This window comes from Ursus arctos, unplaced genomic scaffold (assembly GCF_023065955.2).
Source record: "Ursus arctos isolate Adak ecotype North America unplaced genomic scaffold, UrsArc2.0 scaffold_12, whole genome shotgun sequence".
Lineage (NCBI taxonomy): Eukaryota > Metazoa > Chordata > Mammalia > Carnivora > Ursidae > Ursus > Ursus arctos.
This window is the reverse complement of record NW_026622786.1, coordinates 36,496,784-36,519,023: the sequence shown is the minus strand read 5'-3', so window position 1 is coordinate 36,519,023 and position 22,240 is coordinate 36,496,784. Positions and strand designations below refer to the sequence as shown.

Here is a 22,240-nt window from a genome sequence, read left to right as displayed (position 1 = left end):
ATCACATGCCTCCTGTTAGCATCCTTGATTGTATTATCCTAGAATGGCAGACTGACCCCTGGACTGCCGGGGCACCCTGCTCTGCCCCCTCCCTGCACCCAAGCCTGTGCCCAGACGCCTGTGGGCAGGGGGTGATAGGTTCTCCAAACCTGAACACAGGAACTGGAAACATTTAGAGATGACAGTTGGGGGACAGGACAAGGTGAAAATGCAGTGCCCTGGGAGAAAATAAACGAGAAATGAGAATTCTTTTGGAATCCTGTTGGGGATTTTGTTTTCGCCTCTTTCAGTAACTCACCTAAAGCAAGAGTTTTCACGTTAGGATTCTTCTCTTTGAAAGAGAAAAAGTTAAGTCCCCAGGTGCAGAGGAGGATAAAGAGCTTTTTTTACTCCCCAGGCAAGCGATCCATTGCGTCCAGGGCTGAATCTCACAGGCTGCAGCTCCCGTTCCTGGGTCCACAGGTTCGAGGCGCAGCTCAGATGCCCAGTCCCTGGAACTGGAGCTCAAGCCACCTTGCAGGACCCCTGGGGCCCAGCCCTTCTACTGCAGGCTCCTCAGACACCCTCCCCTCCTGGGCTTCCTCTCTAGCTGCAGCAGGTGGCAGCTGGGACAGAGAACTCTGCCAACACAGAGATGTCATAAAGTACTGTCCTGCTCTGGCGGAGAGAAGAAAACCAGGCTCCCAGAACAAGCCTCACCAAACGGAGCCAGTGCTCCCTCCATTTCCCCAGATATGGAATCGAACCAGTTATGTAACAGTTCAGCCTCTGAAAACATACTCGGCTTTGGGGAGCTGAAGATAGGATTTCTGCCCAGGTGATTGTTTGATAGCCGTTCTCCCCTCTTCGTATTGACAGAACAAAAAGTGGGCTTTAAAGGCAGAATCATCAGGGCTGCTCCTGTCACCTGCCATCACACCACTGCCCCCATTCTTCTGGCTTTACTTCGCTCTCACATCTCCTAAGAAGGCAGCATGCACAGGCAGCTTCCAGAAAGTAAATAATAGAATCCCAATACCCTGGCTTTGGGGACCTTGCCTCGGATCTCTTTCCCCTGCCCAGGGTCAGCCAGCAATGGGTCAGACCACTTTTCCGAGGAATTCCAGAAGAAAATGTAGGCCAGGAGAAAAGCTTTGGAGGACTCTTTCCAAACCTCAATGGGAAGAATATTCGGTGAACGTGAGGCAGAAGTGATGAACTTCAACCGTAGGTTGAGAACCATCTCATTCTGGAGCGAACTGCCCAACATGAGCAGCCCACTGGCAGCCTGGGGGCACTTGTACGTGCTCCACTGTCTCTCGGGTGGGGAGCTCTGCGCTCCTGCAGGACTAGTGCTGTGGGGCTTCTCTTGATCGCAGTCTTGCTGCCAGGCTAGTAGTTTTTTTCCAACAGGCCTCCATTGTTCTCCAGAAACCTCATGAGGCGCAAGTGTGTGGGAATGACAATAGGGTTACACTTGAATATGCTCTTAAGCAACATTGAGAAAAGGAATTCATTTGCAAGCATTAATACCTTACTGTCACTCATTTCTTGCCACATAGCTGTGGATGAGAACCACTGGCCTGGTCTCTAGGACTGGGTTTCTGCTCACGTGCTCACATGGCCCTGGGGTCCTGGCAGCCTGCATCGGCCTTGTCGACTCCTTGATGGGAGGGACCCTTTGCCCTGTATTTCCAACTACAGATTAGGCACCCTGTTCTGTTGGAGCACGTCACCAGTGTTTTTCCCGTGGTTTGTAAGAAAAGCTGCCAAATTCTCCTTTTGCCTAAGTTACTTCCGATTGGGTTTCTGTCATTTATACACAGGGTCAGGCATAAGTTTGCTATGATGGGATTGGACATGCTGGGACCAGTCTAGCAGCTGGGATGGTGACCCCATGCCTGGTCAAGCCCATTCCTGTCACCTCCAAAAGATTATTTCGAGGCATGTAAAAATTGCATGAAATTCAATTTCAGGGGCCATAACGAAAGCTTTATGCTAATACAATCATTTTCATGGATTTGCCTACTATGACGGCTCTCCTGCTAAGATGGCAGAGCAGAGGGGGTGCAACCGGACCCGTGACGTTCCCGCTGCTTTGCACCACTGCTGGTTAGAACTGCGCCACGAATGCCCGTTTCACCACAGTGACATTTAAAAATTCTCTTGATTACCTGTGCACAATAAAAGTGCTTCTGGTTACTGTGACTGTAGTCACAGAGGGAAATGGCACACAGACACGAACACAGCAAGAGTGAGCAAAGACAGCGCAGACAAAGCAGGCTGTCTAGGCAGATCTTGGGATTCCTCAGTGGCCTTTATGTGCTGTGAGCTGTTTCAATTAGATCCTTAACTCCCCAGCCTTGAAAAGGTAAATGTCCAATTCTGAATGGGATTGCCATAACCATTCCCAAAAACAAGAGCGAGCCTTGCACCTAAATTGAATGATCAACACCTTTGGTGCAGAAAATTACAGAGTGGCAGATTATGGATTGAGAATTGAACAATTTCACTTAAAAAGGGATACCGAAAAGCACCGTAGCCATCGGGAATAAGCTGGATATTTAGGGATCAAAAGATCTGGGTTTTAAGTTCCAATTTTACCAATTATTAGCTATGTGTCTTGGGTTCTGAGTCTGTTACTAACTCTTTAAAAATAGGAAGGTTAATATTCTGTTATTCAAGTAACCAAAAGAGAACGTGAATGTTCTGTGCAACATAGAGCATTTTAGTAACTGTGTAAACCTACCATCTGGACACTTCAAAACTTTTCATGATAAGGAAAAGGTTAGGGAAGGTAAAAGCAGCCTTAAAATACGTTCCTTTCCAAAATTAAGAATATCTCTTTCATAATCAGTGATAAATCCCTCACACCAGGTAATAGGTTTCGCCGGTTATTTAAGTAAATGACCGAAGGGATGGGCTATCAAACGCACCTGCGTCAGGTAGCAGACGGTCAGCGCCCAGCACACGGCTGCGTGGTCCACGGCTCCCAGTCTTGCTGGTAGTTAGGCTGGTTCCATATGTCTAGGTTCTGGACAAAGCAATGTAGGTGGAAGGCGGGTCTCTTTCAGGTCTGGTCTGTAAAAATAGCCAGCACCACCTGCTAATCCACAGTCTTCCTGATTTGACGTCGGAGGCCACAGGCTCCAGATGGCACACCTAGACACGAGCACTGCCCAATCCACGTCAGCAAGAATTCCACGAGCAGGAGTTAAATTGTTGTATTGAGCCACACTGACTTCGTGCTTTTTATCTGTAACATGGCCCATTCTATCCTAATAGTTTGCACAAAGAACTAAGCTAGATGGGGTTAGAAGTAGGGCTCCAACCCCCCCCCCCAAATCATAAAACAAGGTTTTTACACGCTTGAGAATTTGATAGTGTATTCATGCCAATGAGGCAATGTGCTAAATTTATTTTTTATTTCTCATTAACAAATTATCTTCTTACCATGCGTCAAGCATCATACTAGGTACAGATATTTCTGAATCTTAAATATAATACTAGGCGGACCTTTACCAGGGACTTAATCACTGGCATTACAGTACCTTCTGAGCCCTCTGAATTCAGTTATGTGTAAATGTTAAGAATTTAAAATCTTAACCAGTCAAGTGAAATAGTTTTTATATTGATCAAATAATTTATCAACAGTACACTCCATTTTTATATCCATCCTGAAAAATATATTTAGAAAAGGACTAGAATAACCTATTATAGTATCCTTATCAACATGTCCCAAATCTTTACAAATGCATTTTCTATTACATAGTAACACATGTTCTTGTGGGGAGAAAATCTAATATTGCTTTTTTTTTTTTTTTAAGATTTTATTTATTTATTTGACAGAGAGACAGCACAACCAGGGGGAGCAGCAGGCAGAGGGAGAGGGAGAAGCAGGCTCCCTGCCAAGCAGGGAGCCCGACTCGGGGTTCAATCCCAGGACTCCGGGATCATGACCTGAGCCAAAGGCAGACGCTTCACCAACTGAGCCACCCAGGCGTCCCTGCAGGACAGTATTCTGATTGTAGAAAACAAAATGAAAACCCAGCAAAACAATGTTAAATTACACAGTACTTCCCATAGGAAAAAATGTAAAGACTCTTGAACTGGAAGCCCAGCCATGTCACTGTCACGCACAGAAAACTCAGTCCAAGCTCTATGCAGAGACCGAATGCTTGAACACCATTTACCATTCTTTGTTCTCATTCAGGTTTACATAGCCAGTCTTCCACTCGCCTCCGAGGCTCTTGGTGGCGGAGTGTGTGCACTTAGCTGTCTTCCTGCCCCCAGCGTCTGAGAATGTAGTGATGAGCCCTGACATACAACGGGTACTTCGTAAATGCTTATGAAAAGATTGACACAAATTAATGACAAATACAGGGAGAAGTACACTGACTAGCCTTCGTGATCCATACTTACCTTAAACCCAACCTCGAAACATACTTTGAAGATCCTTACAACAGGGCAATCACACGATGGGCTTGCTGGCTTACACTGTTCCGGTCATACACACGCAAGACCTCCTGGCCTCCTGTCACGCACTGCGAACGTGTGTTCCTACAAAAGCCATGTTACCACAAACCTACACACAAGTCTGGTAAGCTAAGGTAGGAAACATGGAACTCTTTTTAAGTAACAAGTGTTTTAATTATACCATAAGGAAGACAATTTGCTGTGGACTATTCTGCAAATCTAAACATTTCATACATTGCCTCTATTAAAAAAAACAACCTACTTATTAAGTTAAATTTTAATCTTAATTTTCTGGTATGATGATTCTTCTAAGTTCTCATCATCATAAATTCAAGATACAAAAGTTTTAAGAGTAGGAAATAAAATTTTTCTCTTAAATTTTCTTTGCCACTTTTGTTTGAAAATTAAAAATGAAAAAAGGAAAAATGGATGACATGGAAAAACAAACGAGGTACAAGATTCCAGATTTACATATTGATGAACAAGAAAACATTTGAGATGACGAGGACTTGAAAGCTCAGGTTCCCTGTGGTACCACCGTCTAATCATGGCTGAACGTTAAGACCTCAGCGTAGCTAGATTGTAAGTACACCGCAAATACCCAAAGAAAGGGAAGGAAAGCAAAATCCTAGGAGTTGTAGGTGTGATGTCAGGAGTTTTCCAACACAGAAACCATTCTATTAATCTGGGAAGTTTAGCACGTCTGGGAATCCCTTTGGAATTGGAATTTATAGTAAAGCAAAATGGATGCTGCCAGGTCAAACATACAACTTCTAGCAGATCTATGCAGACTTTTTATCCAAAGTACAAGGAACCTGGCTTTCATTTCACTTTTTTTTCCCCCACACCTTAGACTTCGAAGTAGGTTTCAAGGAATTTTTCCTTCCAATATGAGGATTCAACCAACTTAAAATGGAAATGCAACAAAAAAACAGATGCTCCTTTGTAGAAATCCACTGTCACGGAATGCATTAATCCCTGGACTAAGATTTACTTTAAACATTAAAACGTTCTTTTCTGGCAAAGTATATCATGGAAACGTGACAAAAATTCCTGAAAATTTATCATGGACTATTTTTAAAATTCAATTGCCTTTTTTTTTTTTTTTAAAGATTTTTTATTTATTTGACAGAGATAGACAGCCAGCGAGAGAGGGAACACAAGCAGGGGGAGTGGGAGAGGAAGAAGCAGGCTCTCAGTGGAGGAGCCTGATGTGGGGCTCGATCCCGGAACGCTGGGATCACGCCCTGAGCCAAAGGCAGACGCCCAACGACTGCGCTACCCAGGCGCCCCTCGATTGCCTTTCTTCGATCATGTGACTGCTCAATCGAAAAAAAAATTAAAGCTCAGCTGTTTCTTCCTTTGGAATATGGTACAATCTTGGAAATTTTATATCATTTCTAATATTTTAAACTGTGAAGAAGTGACCATGCATCAAACTGAAGGCCGTGAGTGAATGCTTTGCTTTTAAGAGCCAGCTTCTCGAGACTATAAATGTGGTTGTTACAGGTAGTTTTCACTAACGTCTTGTAAGATACTCAGTGATAGTCTATCAGCCCTGAAAAAACGGTTGCTGCTACAAACTTATATATAGTGAATGAATGACAAAAATAAGACTATTTTTACTATGATGAATTTAAATGGAACAGCCATACAGGGTGAGTGTATGTCTGCGGCTGAACTACTTACTAGCAAACGGGAAGGCAGACGAACTTTGCAGGATCTAGCCAGGCTGATCTGTGCAGGCTTCTATGCACACACGGGGTTAGGCGCGGAAGCTTCCTGTAAAAGTTCTGGGAAAGAGCCTGGGCCTACGTTTATCATCGTCAAGAACAACACGAAGAAACATGCAATCAGTTCTGAGAGCGAGATGACACAAGTCTCTCCAGAGTAGTAGGATAATATTTAGATAAAATCGGATGCTATTTACATTGTCAGATGCATTGTCAGATTTATCACTAGCAGCGAACACCCCAAATTACTGGCAACTATACCAAGCCCAAGCCGGTAGAGATGTTGCACCACTGGTCCCCATCTAGTAAAGAAAATATCACCATTCAGATACTTTAAAGATCTTCTATCATCCCAAGATCTTAAACCAATATTCTTAAATTGTTTTATTCAAAGGTACTTTTGTTATCTTGCCTCTACTACCCTATCAACAAAAGTCCTTTGAAAAATTATAATATCCGACATATATAAAAGTCTACTGCTGTAGAAATCTCAAAAATGTAATGTTAGCAATGATAATTATCTAAAGAAGTCAGCTTCATGGAATAGCTTTTGAGGATTTATTGCTCAGATGCATTCAAAAAATTCTTAAACATAATGTGGCAATGGCTCTAATACATCTGTAAACAGAATACCACTAAAAAATTTTTATTGGCATGAAATACTATAATTATGGATGTGTAAAATTTTTAAATCTTAAAGCCTCTTAACATAATCATGTATATCTATGTACAAAACATACATAAATTTCACTTTATTTAAAACATATGAAAGAGGAAATTTCAAATCACACTAAACATAATAAATATAGAACTTGCTTTGTTAAAAATCTACAGTATACATTCAAGTAAAGGCTAAACTTCCAATGCCAACTATATAGGAGACAAAATTAAACATTTACAATAATCAGTTTCCTAAAAGTGCTATTTTTAATACCTATAAGAGGAAACTCATTCTAGTGCTTCTGTTTCCATCCAAACATATACATTCCTTTATTCACAGAACCAGATGCTTCTGTTACTAAAAATACATATCCAAAGCTTTTATATCCTTTTAAATAGACTTAACATTTTAGCTCTTTGGGGGAGGAACAGGAAAGTCCACACAAACACCTCAGACCATCTTAAATTATTAGAGACGATTGACTTTATGACACACCCTGTTTCAACTCAGATGTGACACGTGATGAACGTGTTAATGAGAACGGTTCCGGTCCACACGTCTACGGCAAGTCATCTTTCTCTACGTGGGAGTTTGTGCAGGTCGAGGAGCGTCCACTGTGGCAACCTTCCTGTGACCCAGGTCTGGAGGCCATGCTCCACTTCTGATTTGTACCTTCTCTTCCAACCGGATTTGGTTTCGTTTCTTCAGGAGTTATATTCAGTACATTGATGGAACTGTTGGGAAAAGAAAGATCTTAATAATCGTTTCCTCCTTCCTTTATACTTAAGCTCTGCCTGAAGGTCTCAATTCAAATGGCCCCCTTGTCCTATGCTAAGTACATTTTGAGGACACACAGATTAGGAACCTATCTCTCCACCTATTTATCTGTTTACCCATCTATTTATCTTACTTATTTCTTTGGTCTACTCTGAAGCTCTCTAGGCAACTGAAGCTTAAGCCAGACAGAACACATGGGCTTTGAAAGCTCGAGCCCCCTGATGTTCCCATCTTCCTGCCACTATTTTATAATCTCTTTATTGTTTTCTTCTTTACACATCCACTTGCTCATGTATGCCTTCCTCTAGCCAGCCGTTCACCCACACAGCTATTTAATGAGCGCCTACAAAAGCAGTTAAGGGGTCCAGACTCTGAAGTCAGATGGCTTAGGTTCACCCCAGCTGGACCGCTCAGCTCTCTGTGTCAGTGTTCTTCAACTTCCTCAGCTGTAAAATGGAAATAATAATAGTATCTATCTCACAGGGCTGGGTGGAACTGAGTTAACACACATTAAGCGCTTAAACCAATGCTCGCTTTAACAATCTTAGTGTCTGAACACAGGCACAGCTGCTACCCTTCAATGGCACAATCTGAGAGGTATGCTCTGCGACCAGCATCCAAACAAAAAAATCTGGGACGACTGAGTGGCTCAGTCAGTTAAGCGTCTCAGGTCATGATCCCGAGTCCTGGGATGGAGCCCCAAGTCAGGCTCCCTGCTCAGCGGCAGTCTGCTTCTCCTTCTGCCTCTGCCTGCTGTTCCCCCTCACTCATGCTCGCTCTCTCTCAAAGAAACAAAATCTTTTAAAAAAATCTGCCTAAATGATTACTTTCAAATCTAAGGAGTTAAGTCGACAAATGATACATTTTTATCAACTGAATACCTTATATAATTTTTTCCACAAATGTACATTTTTCCCCTAAATGTGCATTTTTTGTGACTTTGTTCTACTAACTCAACCTCAATGTAGCAATCCTAAAAAAAAAAAATTAAGTTGCTTTAATTCTAAAAATCGAAACCCAAAACAATTAAAAATTTTACTTACACTTATTTGCCAATACTTAAAAAAGGAACTTGCTTATAATTCAGCCCTCAGAAATCCTGCCATCTCAGACGAGTTGAGACCAACGAGCAACTAAATTCTTTCCGTAATTTTGTACCTGAACTACTTTGTGTAAAATTCCATTCTACGGTGAAGAAGCAATGAGGTTGTTGCTGTAGAAATTAGCTATAAATATTCCTATTCATTTTCCTATGATCTTATCACAAACCCAGACCCAAGGTGCTTCAAGAATGAGGAGTCCAAATTTACCAAATAACTTAAAGTTTTGAGAACTATGTCAAGCTCCACAGCTTCTCTCCTGATAACCAGTAATACAACTCTTCTCTATGTTTTATCCTCAGAGGCCAAGGACCATGAACACGAATAGCTCAATGGAGTTTCTTTACGCTTAAAATTCTGTTTCTATGCCACTGGTGTTGTTTAGCCCTCGGAATACATGCAAGAGAAAAAGCACTTTTATAATCCATATAATGTTTACATGCATTTTTATTCTTACAGCCTGCTACTGAAGGCCGATAATGGACCGAGCACTGTTTTAAGTGCTGTATACATACGATTGCTGAAATCTCAGAACACCCTGTGCTGTAGGTACTAAATACTGGACTCTATTAAGCACAAAATAATGTCCTAATGAATTATTGTGTCAAATATTTCTTAACTAAAAATAAGTAGATTAAAAAGTAAGAATTGTAGAGACATAAAAATAATCGAGGCAACTTCTGTGTTCTCTCTTGGATACAGAATGCATTATTTGAAAATGGTGACTAGAATTTGTGTTATTTATATAGATTGTTCTGACTGGTCAAATCTGGGAGTTTAATAACATTCTGCATAAGAAAATACTCTGAGCTTACAGTATCTTTTTTTTTTTTTTTTAAAGATTTTATTTATTTATTTGACAGAGACAGCCAGCGAGAGAGGGAACACAGCAGGGGGAGTGGGAGAGGAAGAAGCAGGCTCCCAGCGGAGGAGCCCGATGTGGGACTCGATCCCGCAACGCCAGGATCACGCCCTGAGCCGAAGGCAGACGCTTTAACGACTGCACTACCCAGGCGCCCCATAGCTTACAGTATCTTTTGACCGTAAATCAACCTTGCACTTCCCAAACTCAACCCGTTAGTCAATCTTTTGGCTCAAACTGCAAAATATATTCCAAATCCAGTCATGTCTACCTTCACGGTACGACCCTTGTCTAAACTGTGACCATCTCACCGAGACTCTCCGGAAGCCTCCTAACCTCGTCTCCTGGCTTATAGCACAGGCTCCTACAGTCTGTTTCCCACATAAGAAAATAGTCGTCTTTTCAAAACAGATTTTGTTTTTTCACTCTCCTGTTTACACGTCTCCGATGCTTCTCCTGTCGCCCTCAGAACAGTATCTGACCTACAAATACAGACTAAAACACTTCACAAATGAAATGTCAAGTACATGTATGTGTGTGGGGGCAGAAGCGTGGGGTTATGGATGAACAACACGGCATGAGCTGGTAATTGCTGAAGCTGGCTGATGGGTACATAGGGTATCATGACCTTATTCTCTCTACATTTGCGTATATTTGAACTTTTACATAATAAAGTTTGTATCCTCATCTACTCACCCAGGGCCTTATAGGATGTGACCCCTGATCACCTTCCACCATCCCCTCCCACCCCTTGGGCTTGCTCACTAACACCACTCACCCTCCACAAACACACCAGTGTCCTACCTCAGGGATCCCTACACTTGTCTGGAGGACTCTTCCCCACGCTCTTTTTTGCCCCTCGGTGTTTAGAGTCCCAATCCTTTTACAGATCAATATATATAGTGTCTTGTCCTTTTTAAGCTTCATATTTTTGTTTTGAAATTCATTTATTTAACAATTCTTGGTCCAAGGGCCAGTGGGCTTCTTCAACACTTAGGTCCACACCATCCTCTCACTACCACAGGTCAAGTGTGCCGGAGCCCTGACCCCTGCTCTCTAGGACACGTGCCAAACACGCAGGACCCCATGCCGCCATCTCCTACTTTGGTTAAGAGGAAAGACCTTTGCTCTTTTCTATTCCTCTCTCACTAGGAATGTTCTATGTGCTTAGCTAATTAATCTTGGAATAGGCTCTGAGGTAAAATATCGGTATTATACCTTAGAAAATGATTTAACAACTTGAGATAGAGAAAAATACCAAAATGCATCAGTTAACAGAAATATATGGGTTTAAAAAAAAAAAAAAAGAAATATATGGGTTTCCTGGGGAGCAACTTTTCTTGATCCTGTCATCCTTGGGCACAGATCTTCACCAGTCACGATGAGGACATTTTTCTCAGTTCTCTGCCCTTCAACACCAATAAAATGGGCACAGCAAAAGAAATTTTGAAATATATACTCCACAAAGACTGTGAAAATATCCTTCTATTTAACAAAATTAAAGAATTCAAAATACTAAGTGATACCTGTAAATAAGATTGTATTTTAAATTGTATTTTGGATGTGACATGAAAGGAATAACATCATATGATTTAGCTTCCAGCAGACAGGGACCAGAACTACCTTGTTCGCTACTATATTCCCAGCACCTAACAGGTGTCCTTACATATGTAAGGACATAATGGCCACCCAATAAATATTTGCAGAATGAATGATCAATCTACTAAATTCCTCTCCAAAGCCACCAGCGTCGCTGACACGACAGACATGCCAACTCGCCCTCGGCAGTGCACCTCCAGCAGTGGGACAGACACGTGCAAAGACCACCTACAGACCAATACCTATGTTCAGACGCACAGGAACGTGTCTGGCAAAAGTCCGAAGTAGAAGGAGAAGCGGGAAGAGACTTAGTAAGTTTGGATGTGCAAACTGGAGACCCGTTAGACACACCGTGAGGCTTCTTTTGCCGTGGCCTTGAGTGCACTGTAAGACTGTCCCGATCAGAACCTGTGAAAAGAAAAAAGAAAAAAGGCAGTCCGTATGGTATCAAACAAGGTGAAGGTTATTAACTATGATGATCACCTGCAGGGGAGTGAGGTCTGAGATCGAACAAGGTAATGTGGGTGTCCACTCCAGCCCGACTCCAGTCTAGCTAACCTCGCCATCTCCTATGCATATTCCATAAACATCTACGGATCTAGTTTTAAAAATATTTGGTGATCTCCAAAGTTTTATATTAATAATTGACACTATTTTATTTACATGCATTTTCAGATTAAAGGTTTAATGAAGTACTCACTTCCTGAGAAGGCACTGAAAAGTTTCATATTTTCTGAGTTCTGGTGGTCAAAGGTAGTCATATTTAAAAACTGTTGCTTTAACCAACTGGCTCTTTCTTCTTCAAATGCCTTTCTCTATCATAACAAGCAAACCAAAGAAATACTGATCAATATTTCAACATTCACATTGGTGGCATTTCCCATGACTTCTGTAGTTGTTGGTGTTTGTTTTCTGGCTATCATATAGATTTTGTAAGTCAAATGAATTAACCTAGAAAACTAAGAAAAATTTCATTTAAGAAAATTATATTTAAGAAATAAAAAAATCACCCACTTCACCTAATAAACCAACTCATCACAACTTTCACATCCGTTTTGAGTAAACACAAATGGACAGTGCAAAAAAAACAGCATATTAGCATAACTCCTGAACATACAGATTATTGTAAATAGAGAATTACTGCAACAGAAAAATACCCACTGCAAGTGAATCACTTGAGAAAAAGGAGCTGTGACTTCAGGCATCCGTCTCAGCCTCTCACCATCTACCAGCGGTAGCAGCCACCACCACGAAACCACAAGAGGGCACATGTCAGACGTTCCCCTTCCCAACAGCTGACCATCCTAAACTCTCCCTCAGCACTCAGGTCTCTCACACTTCCTTCCCATCCTTCCCTGGCCCCACTGGCCCCAGTGCCCCCATAGACAGATTCTCCTGCAGAGAGCTGGGAGCGGCAGACAAAGGAGCCAGAGTTATCTCCTGGGAAAGGCTGGGAGACAGGGACCCAGAAACAGGTTCCCAGAAGTGAGGAGAAAATGGAGAAAATGCTGGTGCAGATTGTTTTCGTTTTCTTCTCAAGTTAGCTATCGATAAGACAGATTTTCACAGCTGTGGAGAATATCCATGCTAGCTACTTAAACAGAACATGGTCTTTCATTCCTAAATACTAATACAAAGTCATGCAGCACCAGACATTTGAAGAAAACTAAGAGCATGAAAGAAAAATAGCCAAAATAAAAAGACCTGACCACAGATAACAGATAGTTCAAGAGACCCTTTAAAAAAAATTCTAACACAAATGATCAGATTTACGAACATCTGTAAAATAATATAGTGCTATTCAGAGAAGAGCAAGCAAGAAACAAGGACATGAGAGAACTTAAAAGATAAGCCTGAAACAAAAACTCAGTGGATGAAGTGAAGAGTTAAAAGTGAGAGAATATCCCCAAATTCAGAACATAAAGTCAATATATAGATGTAGTCAGAAGGCCAATCATTTGTCTAATAAAAGTGTTCCAGAATGCAAGACATGTGAAAGAAGGAAAAAATACAGAATCAAAGAAAATATCACTACATTGAAGAAATACAGTGTCTTGAGGCCAAAAAGGAGCTACACCCAGATATATCCCAGCAAAATTTTGAAACTTTAAGAATATAAAAAGGAGAGAAGAAGGAGAGAAGGAAAAAACAAAGCAGGATATCCACAAAGTACTGTATATGTAGGTTATATAATAATCAGCTTCTTATTAGCAAAACCAAACAGCAAAAGAAATGGAATAACTCAAAGTTTTGTGGGAAAAAGTCAGAAACTAAATTCTATATCCAGCCGAACTAATCTCATGAATGTATTTTTGGGTATTCTAGAATTCAGAATATTTTTCACTCACACAATACTTAACGAAAAAAATTACTCAAGAAGGTAATACAGCAAATTGAAAAAGGAACCCAAGACAGAAGATAACACGAGATATAAGCTGAATGTGATTCAAAAAATCCTAAAGGAAGCTATAAGAAAGCCAAAGGATTCACCACACAGGGATATATGAAAGTCTCTTCCAGGTGGCAGAGTCTTAACAACAGAGTATTTCCTAAGGGGCCAAATGTATTACTAGGTTAGAGAATGAATCACATTTACAGAATCATGATGTTGTCAGTGTTCCTTCAATTGTTAAGTCTCAATCTTGCTCAAAGTCCTTACGCTTGGATTACTTTACAGGCTAATACTCGACAATGAAAAAGAAAAGCACAAACAAAAACTGGGAAGTAGAGGGACAAGAGAAGGGGAATAAGGGTGAGTCCAAGAATGTCTTCATCTTTCATTGTGGGAATAAACTGACACTGTTTCAAGGTGAGCAAACATGAAATAGAAGCATTACATATACTATTTAAAGAAAAAAAGTCAACCAGAAGAAACCATTTTTAAAAAGTTTAAAAGAGTAACAATATAATGAAGAAGTCATGTATATTGATGAGGAACAGTGTAGACGGGAGGTGTGAGAAGGATACAAATTCTTTATCTTTCATAGCAGGGGAAGCAACAGACTTATCAAGGATAAAAGGCTGAAGTGCATTAAAGTTAAAATAGTACTTCCCAGAAGAATTACAAACTTAGTGGTTCCCTCTGAGGAATAAAACTGGGAAGAAGAATGGGTGATATTTTTTCACTTTGTGGCTTTCTGTAAGGGTTTTTATTTTTGAAACCACATTCACACATTACCTCTACAATATTTTCAAGGGAAATATGCAGGTTAATACACCATTAAATTAAAAAGCGAGCTGTAGAAGGTGTCTGCACACATCCGTGGGCGGGGGAGGGGAACTTCCGTTCTGTACTCCCCACCACCCCCCCTTTTAAAACAACAAACATGCTCTCAGTTGCACTGTCTTTTGATGCTACCCCTACTGACAGTGGACAGATCACAAATGTCCAAGAGAGGTCGCCTGGGGGAAGCTAAACACTTACCAGTAGAAAGCCAACCCGAAGGGGATAATGGGTGCTTATGGTTTTCTAAAAAAAAAAAAAAGTTTCAATTCCCAAATCTGGTAAGGGCAAAACGACACCCTTCTAAAGTAGTTCATGCGCTTACAATCCCTTCCAGTTCACGTTACTTTTCAGATGACCGGTAAAATACTTGAGAAAAAGCTGGATAGCAAAGAACCAATGAAAGGCAGGACTTGGATGCATTCTGCTGGGCCTCCCAGAACTTTGAAGAGCTCTACAAGGAAAGCTACTTGTTGAAAATACCTCCAATCCTAGGCGAATAGCCGCTTCTGTAAAGCTTCGTCTTTCCTTCTCAAAATTCTTTTTTTGCTCTTTAAACAGGGACCACTCTTCCTTGAGGCGCTCCTTTTCTTCCAGCAAATAACAGTCTCGTAGCAGTGAGGTGGTGTCATCATCACACGCAGTAGCGAGCTGCTGCTATTAAATTTTAAAACATAGTAAGTTCCAGAGGGTCCCTGCAACACTCCCAGTTAAAATTAAAGCAAGGGAAGCAGGGTCAAACTTTAGGGGAAGAAAAGAAGTGAAAAATCAGGAAGTCAACGGAGGATTCTCATTTTCCAACTGGCAGAGCACCGCCGAAGGAATGGCACACGTGGCACCTGTGAGCAAGCGAAAACCTGACCTGAGAGCAAAAAAGGGACAAACACAGATCTTCTGAAATACAGGAATAAAAATCTGGTAAGGCTCAGTAAAATCCTGGCCATTCTCATGGGAAAACAGCTTGAAAAGGCAACTCACATTTACCTGTAAGAGCTGCTGCTGAGTTTTAATCATTTCTTTACATTGCTGAATTTCTAACTCGAGTTTTTCAGTTTCTTGTTCGTGGTCTTGTCGTGAGATTACGTCTTCATCATTAAAACCTTCTAGATGTACCTTTGAAACTAACATAAAACCAGTCATGTGACATAGGTTTCACACCACTCAGTTTATGGTGTTTTTTTGTTATATTTAAAAATCAAGGCTCTCAGAATTTCTTTCTAGAATTTCATAGATTTTCTAAAAGGTACTTATTCCCTTTGCCCTTTAAAAATTTCATAAGCTATAATAATACAACAACTAAGTTTATATAGTATAGGAATTCATGACAACTACAAATTCGTACTATTTTTGGAGTAAAATGATATCTTTACTATTAGTTCTATTATGAACATTTAATTTGTAATCCATGTTTATTCAAGACTCTGTCCTAATTAAAAACGGACAACCTATAAGCATCGGAGTCCGGGGATCGAATCCACATCGGGCTCCCTGCTCTGCAAGGAGTCTGCTTCTCCCTCTGCCCCTCACCCTGCTTGTGCTCTCTCTCTCAAATAAATAAAATCTTTAAAAAAATGGACAACCTATATTCACAAAAGAGAAAAATAATTAACAAATGCATAAACTACTTTCGACACTTCTTCAAAGATCAATGCAGTGCTACAAATCTTGCTCTCTGGTATTAAATTCAACAAATGTTAAGTCCAAACATACTTGCTGTTTACTAACAGATGGCGACTGAAATCAATAAAATCTCATGTAAATCAATTTTGGTACAAAATTTTGTGAATTACTCTTTACTACTAAAGATTACAATTGACAGTGATTTTGTGACTTTGGCATTTAGAATAAATTTTCTTTCAACAGACTTCATTCACTGAGAAGAAACCTTCATTTTCTTGATTTAAAAGCATGCAAACTTTAACAAATATAAAATATTAAGAATACATTCATCAACGTAGATCTATACTATCTTCAGTGACAGGGAATGGTGTCTAAAATAATACACCGTCAGATGAAAAAAGCAGTGTAGAAAAAATACATAATATTCAATTTTTGGTTTTTTATATACATATTTTTAAAGATTTGAGAGAGAGTGCACACAGAGGTGCACGAGCAAGAGGAGGGGCAGAGGGAGAGGAAGAGAGAGAGAATCTCAAGCAGACTCCCCACTGAGCATGGAGGCCCACATGGGGCTTGATCCCATGACCCTGAGATCATGACCTGAGCTGAAACCAAGAGTCAGACGCTTAACGAACTGAGTCACCCACGCAACCCAGTTTTTTATATATTTTTAAATAAATATTTTGTGGGCACCTGGGTGGCCCTGTCGGTTAAGTGTCTGCCTTCAGCTCAGGTCAGGATCTCAGGGTCCTGGGACCAAGTCCTGCATCGAGCTCCCTGCTCGGCGGGGAGTCTGCTACTCCCTCTCCCTTTGCCTGCTACTCCCCCTGCTTGTGCTGTCAAATGAATAAATAAAATCTTTAAAAAATATATATTCTGTAAATGCCTACAGAAAAATCTAGAAAGATAAGCACCAAACTGTTAAATGTCATGTACAGGGAACAGAAACCTGAATATTCTACTTCATATACTTCCTAATTGATATTTTCTATTAAACATCTATTACTTTGAAAATAATTTAAAAATAAATTATTAGGAACCTAGGAGTATGCAAGTATTTAGGAATAATAACCAACAGGTTCATATTTATATCACATCACGATTAATAATTCTTAATTTCCAAGATCGGTAAGAGACTCAGTTCACTTTATTCAATTGTACACCTTGCACTCAGAATAGATGGAGATATGTAGTGTCTTCTTTTTAGAGAAAGATTCAGTCTGAGGGGCAAAGTATTTCTCAGTGAAGTTCAAATCTCACCTCTAGAAGTTGACAGAAGTTTTTTTTTTTTTGAGATTTTATTTTTATTTATTGGACAGAGAAAGACACAACGAAGAGAGGGAACACCAGCAGGCAGAGGGAGAGGGAGAAGCAGGCTTCCTGCTGAGCAGAGAGCCTGATGACGGTCTCGATCCCAAGACCCTGGGATCAGGGCCTGAGCCGAAGGCAGACGCTTAACAACTGAGCCACCCAGGTGCCCTTTGACAGAAGCTTGACTATCAAACCACCAAACTGAGCTCAAGTACTTCAGGGTCAGCCCCTCACGTGACTTTCCAAGGGACTAAAATTAACAGCTGAGTGTCACAACTCAGAGTGAGGCAGTAAGTTACCTTGGTTGTCAAGTTTTTCTACATGACTTTTCAAAATTCTCCACTGTTTTCTGATGCTGTTGGTAAGCTGCTCTCTCACAGTCTCACAGGAAAGGTCCCACATACTCTCCCTACTCAGTTCCCCAGCATCTTCTTCAGCATCAGAGATAACCTACAAGAAGAAAGATGAAAAGGAAAGACTAGTATCTTCAAATGGCTCTAGATACTCAGGCAGCAGTAATCAAGCTGATTATCAGAGATACCTATCAAAATCATTTCTGGGCTGTATCTTATACATCTATGACCTAATATTAAACATAGAAATTCTCCAATTCAAGTCTCTTCAAATGGAATTTGAATCCAAATACAGTTAGTGACAAGAGTCACGGAGCCGTGTGAGGAAGAATTATTCACTCCTTGCCCAGTGTTGTGTTAGAGCTCTCACATGCTAAGGACTCCTCAAATCATGTTACAATGTGGGAAAAATGATGCTTAGAGAGGTAGAGACACTGTCCACTATCACGCAGCCAAGAGGTAGAATTGAGATCTGAAGTTAGATCAACTCTTCTCCAATCCTACTCTGTTTAAAACAGTTAAACCAGTGAGGTTATCTACAAAGTAAAAGCAACCGTGAATCCTATTTTTCTTATATAATTAAAAAAAATAAAACTAGAGATTTTCTTTTTACTCTACAAAGACATTAAATCATAGGAAAATACAGCAAACCAGTGACATAGAATCACACAGAATCAAAGCAGGATAAAGAACATAGGGAAACACCACTAAAATATATTACGTCAAAATAATCTGCAGCTACAGAAATAATAATGTTATAATATATGTATATAATATCTGCATAATTTTGTTGTTAACATCCAGGAAAGTGGACAGAGATATACTTCCCTATTATGAACAATAAAATATCCTGCTGGGGGTAAAAAGAAAACAGATTGAAGATGAAAGAAATGCTGATCATGCAGCAGGAATGAGGGAGCTACTCAGCGGGGAGAGCTGTATCAATAGCCCCAGGTCGGCAATGGCTGCCAGGGGTCAAGGTCTCCCAGGGGGAGCAGGCTGGGGCCAGGCCCAGCACGGAGCTCACTGTGACTCTGATTCTTGCCCATCAAGCCTCTGGAGCTACTCGCCAGTAATTCTTCCAAGGAGCTACACCTTCTACGTGTTAAAGTGTGCCAGAATACTGTTAAGTCCATTATTTAAAAAATTAACAATAATTGCTTCATGCTGGCCAGACTGAATGAAACTCTGAAACCACAAAATGAAAATAAAAAATTAACTTGAATTTTGGGTATATGTTTTGGCTATACTTAAGCACAATAATAAATTAATGAAACCTGAAGGCTACCTATGCATTCTAAGGTTAATCTCATCCCTCTTGCTTTAATGTTCCAAAATCCTTAAAAGAAAGGAAGGACTGAATTAAATTGTAAGAGAAAAAAATTATAGAAAAACAGATCTTTTAAAAACAAGAAATATACTTAAAAGATAACTGTTTCTCCAAAGGTAAACACCTGAATTTTTAAGAATTATATAGGCTACTACCCACTGGCTGTAGTGACGAGGAGAGGGGAATTTAAACATCTTGAGAAAGGTCTCCCTGCTTTACTCCCTACTTGTGCTGAACACAAGCTGGTAAGGTTAGGGACGGTGGGGCCAAGAACCCAGGCTGCGGGAGTAGAGGAAACTGCTCGCTCTGGAGAGGTACCTGCGTGTTCACAACAAAAAGTGACAGACTTGGAGAGAAAAGGCGGAGGTCAAGCAGGTCCTGAAGCGGGGGTTTAAAAGAACACTCAGGTTATGCTTTTGTAAAAAAAGACAAAAGAGGTAGAAGGAGGGATGGGCTTATCAGTTAGACTGATCTGTGATACCACAAGGTAAATAATCCCCTAATACAGGTTTAAAAAACAAGTTCTGATGACTTGCTGATAATCAGCACTTCCCATCGTTATTTTCAGATTTTAGTCACTTGCCTGAATCCAGAATTTAAACATGTAAAGCAATTAAGTTCAAAGAAGTTTTCACCATTATGTGACTTGTTTTTTTCAGACCTCTGCACGCATTACTTCCCTTGCGTCACATGCTTCTACCCCCAAAACACCTACTGTATTGTTCAGAGCCAACTCAAATGTCCCCTTCTCTGTGAGGCCTTCCCTGATTGCCACACTTACTTACTTCGTTCCACATGTCGTACCACCCTGTTACAGCTCCTGCCACGTGTAACAATTACTTGTGTAACAACTACCCATCTCCCCAAAAGAGCTTCCTGAAGGATGCAATGGACTGAATGTTTGTGTTCCCTCAAATTCCTGGTGAAATCCTAATGCCCAAAGTGCGAGTATTCAGAGGTGGGGCCTCTGGGAAGTGAGGAGGTCATACAAAGCAGAGTCCTCGTGAACGGGATGAGCGCCCCTGAAAGGGCCTCTGGTGAGCTCTCCTCTTCCCGGCGCAGGAGGGTGAGGGTACAAGGTGCAAGCAGGAAGACATCCGCTCCCCAGACACTGACCCTGCTGGCACCCAGCGTTTGAACCTCCCAGAGCCGGAACTGTAAAAAATACATTTCTGTTGCTCTTAACCACCCAGTCTGTGGTAGTTTGTTGTAACAGCCCAACTGAGACAAGGGAAGAAGTCAAAATCCTTTCAGCTTTTTCTTTCCAGGGACCTTTAACATAACGTACATTCAGCAAACTTCTGGACTGAATGGTTAGTTGGTTCCCAAAGTTACTACGTGTTTCACTCTGAAGGTAAAGCCTGTTTGAGTGCACAACACCTGAACTATGGAGAGGACACTCAGCACAGCGGCTAAAAACATGGACGCCGGGGTGAGACGGACTCGGATTTAAATCTTAGTTCTGTCACGTGTGATACCAGGCTAATGAGACCAGTGTGCCTCAGTGTCCTCAGCTATAGAATGAGAATAATTATGATATGAAAAGCATCAGAAGAATGAAATGAGACAATGCTCATAAAGTGCGTGTCACAATGTGTGGCAGAGACGAAGTCCTCGCCATCATTTCCCAGGCCACGGCTAGAAGCATACAGGGACGCTTTCTTGTTGTTGTCACAGTGACTGGGGGGTAGTACAGCAGTGAGCGTCCTGTCCAAACTACCAAGGGTGTCCCCCCTGGGAATACCGAGCTAATGTCTGAATTGTCGATTTAGCAATCCGAAACCATAGTAGAGAGGAAAGAGCCACTTACAGTTCCTGTACTATCATCTGCTCTTTCTCTAGGTTTCTGCTTTTGGGGAGAAAGAAGAGAAATCATTTCCTTTTTCATTTGCTGAAGAACCTTCTTAAGTTCAGCATTTTCCATTAGGATTTGTTTCTGACGATATTCATAATCATTCAAGAGAATTTTATACATTTCATCTTCGTTCCTGAGAAAGAAACTGTCAGTATGAAAATACAGTTATAGAAAAGAAAACTCTGGTGAAATGTATCAATTTAAATTGGACCTTACCTGGCCTCGGTTTTACCCGTCCTCCAGGAGCCTCTTTTTCCATCGGCTCTCCCCACATAATTTAAAACTTCCATAGCTACAAACATGAACATGCAAATCAAAACCAATTCTTACCATACATATGTTTAAGTGTATAAAACCCTAACACACTCTATACACACTGGAGACATAAGTCAACCTGGTACAGATTAGGATTTGGGCTCAAACAGCCCAGATTTGAAGTTCCAGTTCTCCATCACTGATAAGCACTGAGATCTTAACAAGTTATTTAACTACTAAGCCTGTTTCTTCATCAATACGGAGGGAATGATGAAAGTATCTACCCAAGAGTTGTGAAGAGTAAAAGAAGTTGTTATAACACTTAACAAAGTACTTGGTAAGTATTATTTTATTATCATCATTAATTTTATCATTGGGGCTGGCAAGCTATGGCCTGCAGGCCAGCTGCCTGATTTTCTAAATAAAGTTTTATTAGAACACGGCCACACCATTTGTTTATATAGTTTTTACACTACAAGCGCAGGGATGAATAGTTGAGACAAAAGACTACAGACTCCACAAACCTGAACATATTTACTATTAGAATCTTTACAGAAAGAGTCTGCCCAGCCCTGCGTTGTCATCATCAAAGGCGTCAAGGCCCCTGTGTATTAACGTCTCTTCTGTCCCAGGGGGATGGGAGCAGTTGGCATCAGAAGGAAGATGACAGTAAGTTGCTGTAATTTTAGACTTGATGAAATCATTATGAAACTGTCACTTCCAATTAGGTTCGGACTAGGAAACAGCCAGACTCCCATAAAATAAGGGCTGTTTCCAGTTACATCTTCAGTAAACTTCTCTAATTAGGTGTTACATTTTATACTTCCAGCACTGCATCCTGCTCTGTATTTAATTCACGAATGAACACGAGGTTAACCAATGAAGTTTAAGTTTGATTACCTAAAGATTTTCCAACCTTGTCTTAACTGCTTATTACACTTCCATTTTTCAGTAATTAGCCGACTAACTGCAAGAGCTCTGCTGTACAGATCGGCAGTGACGCAGCCAGCTCTAAGCGCCCGCTGGCAGCGGACGCGGCCCGGCACGTGACAGCCTGAGACACCTGCTCATCAGCTGTTGTGTCAGCCAGTCTGACCGGCTCAGCT

The 22,240-nt window shown here is 40.9% G+C and overlaps 1 protein-coding gene across 10 annotated transcripts in view; it reads right to left on the bottom strand.

Moving 5' to 3' along the window:
- Nucleotides 1-6,727: 6,727 nt before the first annotated feature.
- The window catches only part of SSX2IP (SSX family member 2 interacting protein), a 41,441-nt gene continuing 25,928 nt past the window's right edge, over nucleotides 6,728-22,240 (bottom strand). For 3 of the 10 annotated variants that reach the window (XM_048220496.2, XM_026497705.4, XM_048220493.2), the window contains 8 exons: nucleotides 21,096-21,171; nucleotides 20,835-21,012; nucleotides 17,641-17,791; nucleotides 15,395-15,531; nucleotides 14,894-15,067; nucleotides 11,888-12,002; nucleotides 11,430-11,595; nucleotides 6,728-7,583 (listed from right to left, as the gene is read on the bottom strand). In XM_048220496.2, coding sequence (XP_048076453.1) covers nucleotides 7,409-7,583; nucleotides 11,430-11,595; nucleotides 11,888-12,002; nucleotides 14,894-15,067; nucleotides 15,395-15,531; nucleotides 17,641-17,791; nucleotides 20,835-21,012; nucleotides 21,096-21,171 — 1,172 coding nt within the window. In that variant the 3' untranslated portion in view covers nucleotides 6,728-7,408. Of the gene's footprint in view, nucleotides 7,584-11,429; nucleotides 11,596-11,887; nucleotides 12,003-14,611; nucleotides 14,657-14,893; nucleotides 15,068-15,394; nucleotides 15,532-17,640; nucleotides 17,792-20,834; nucleotides 21,013-21,095; nucleotides 21,172-22,240 lie in introns of all 10 variants that reach the window. The other 7 variants (XM_044383682.3, XM_048220497.2, XM_048220494.2 and 4 more) reach the window with 4 other exon arrangements.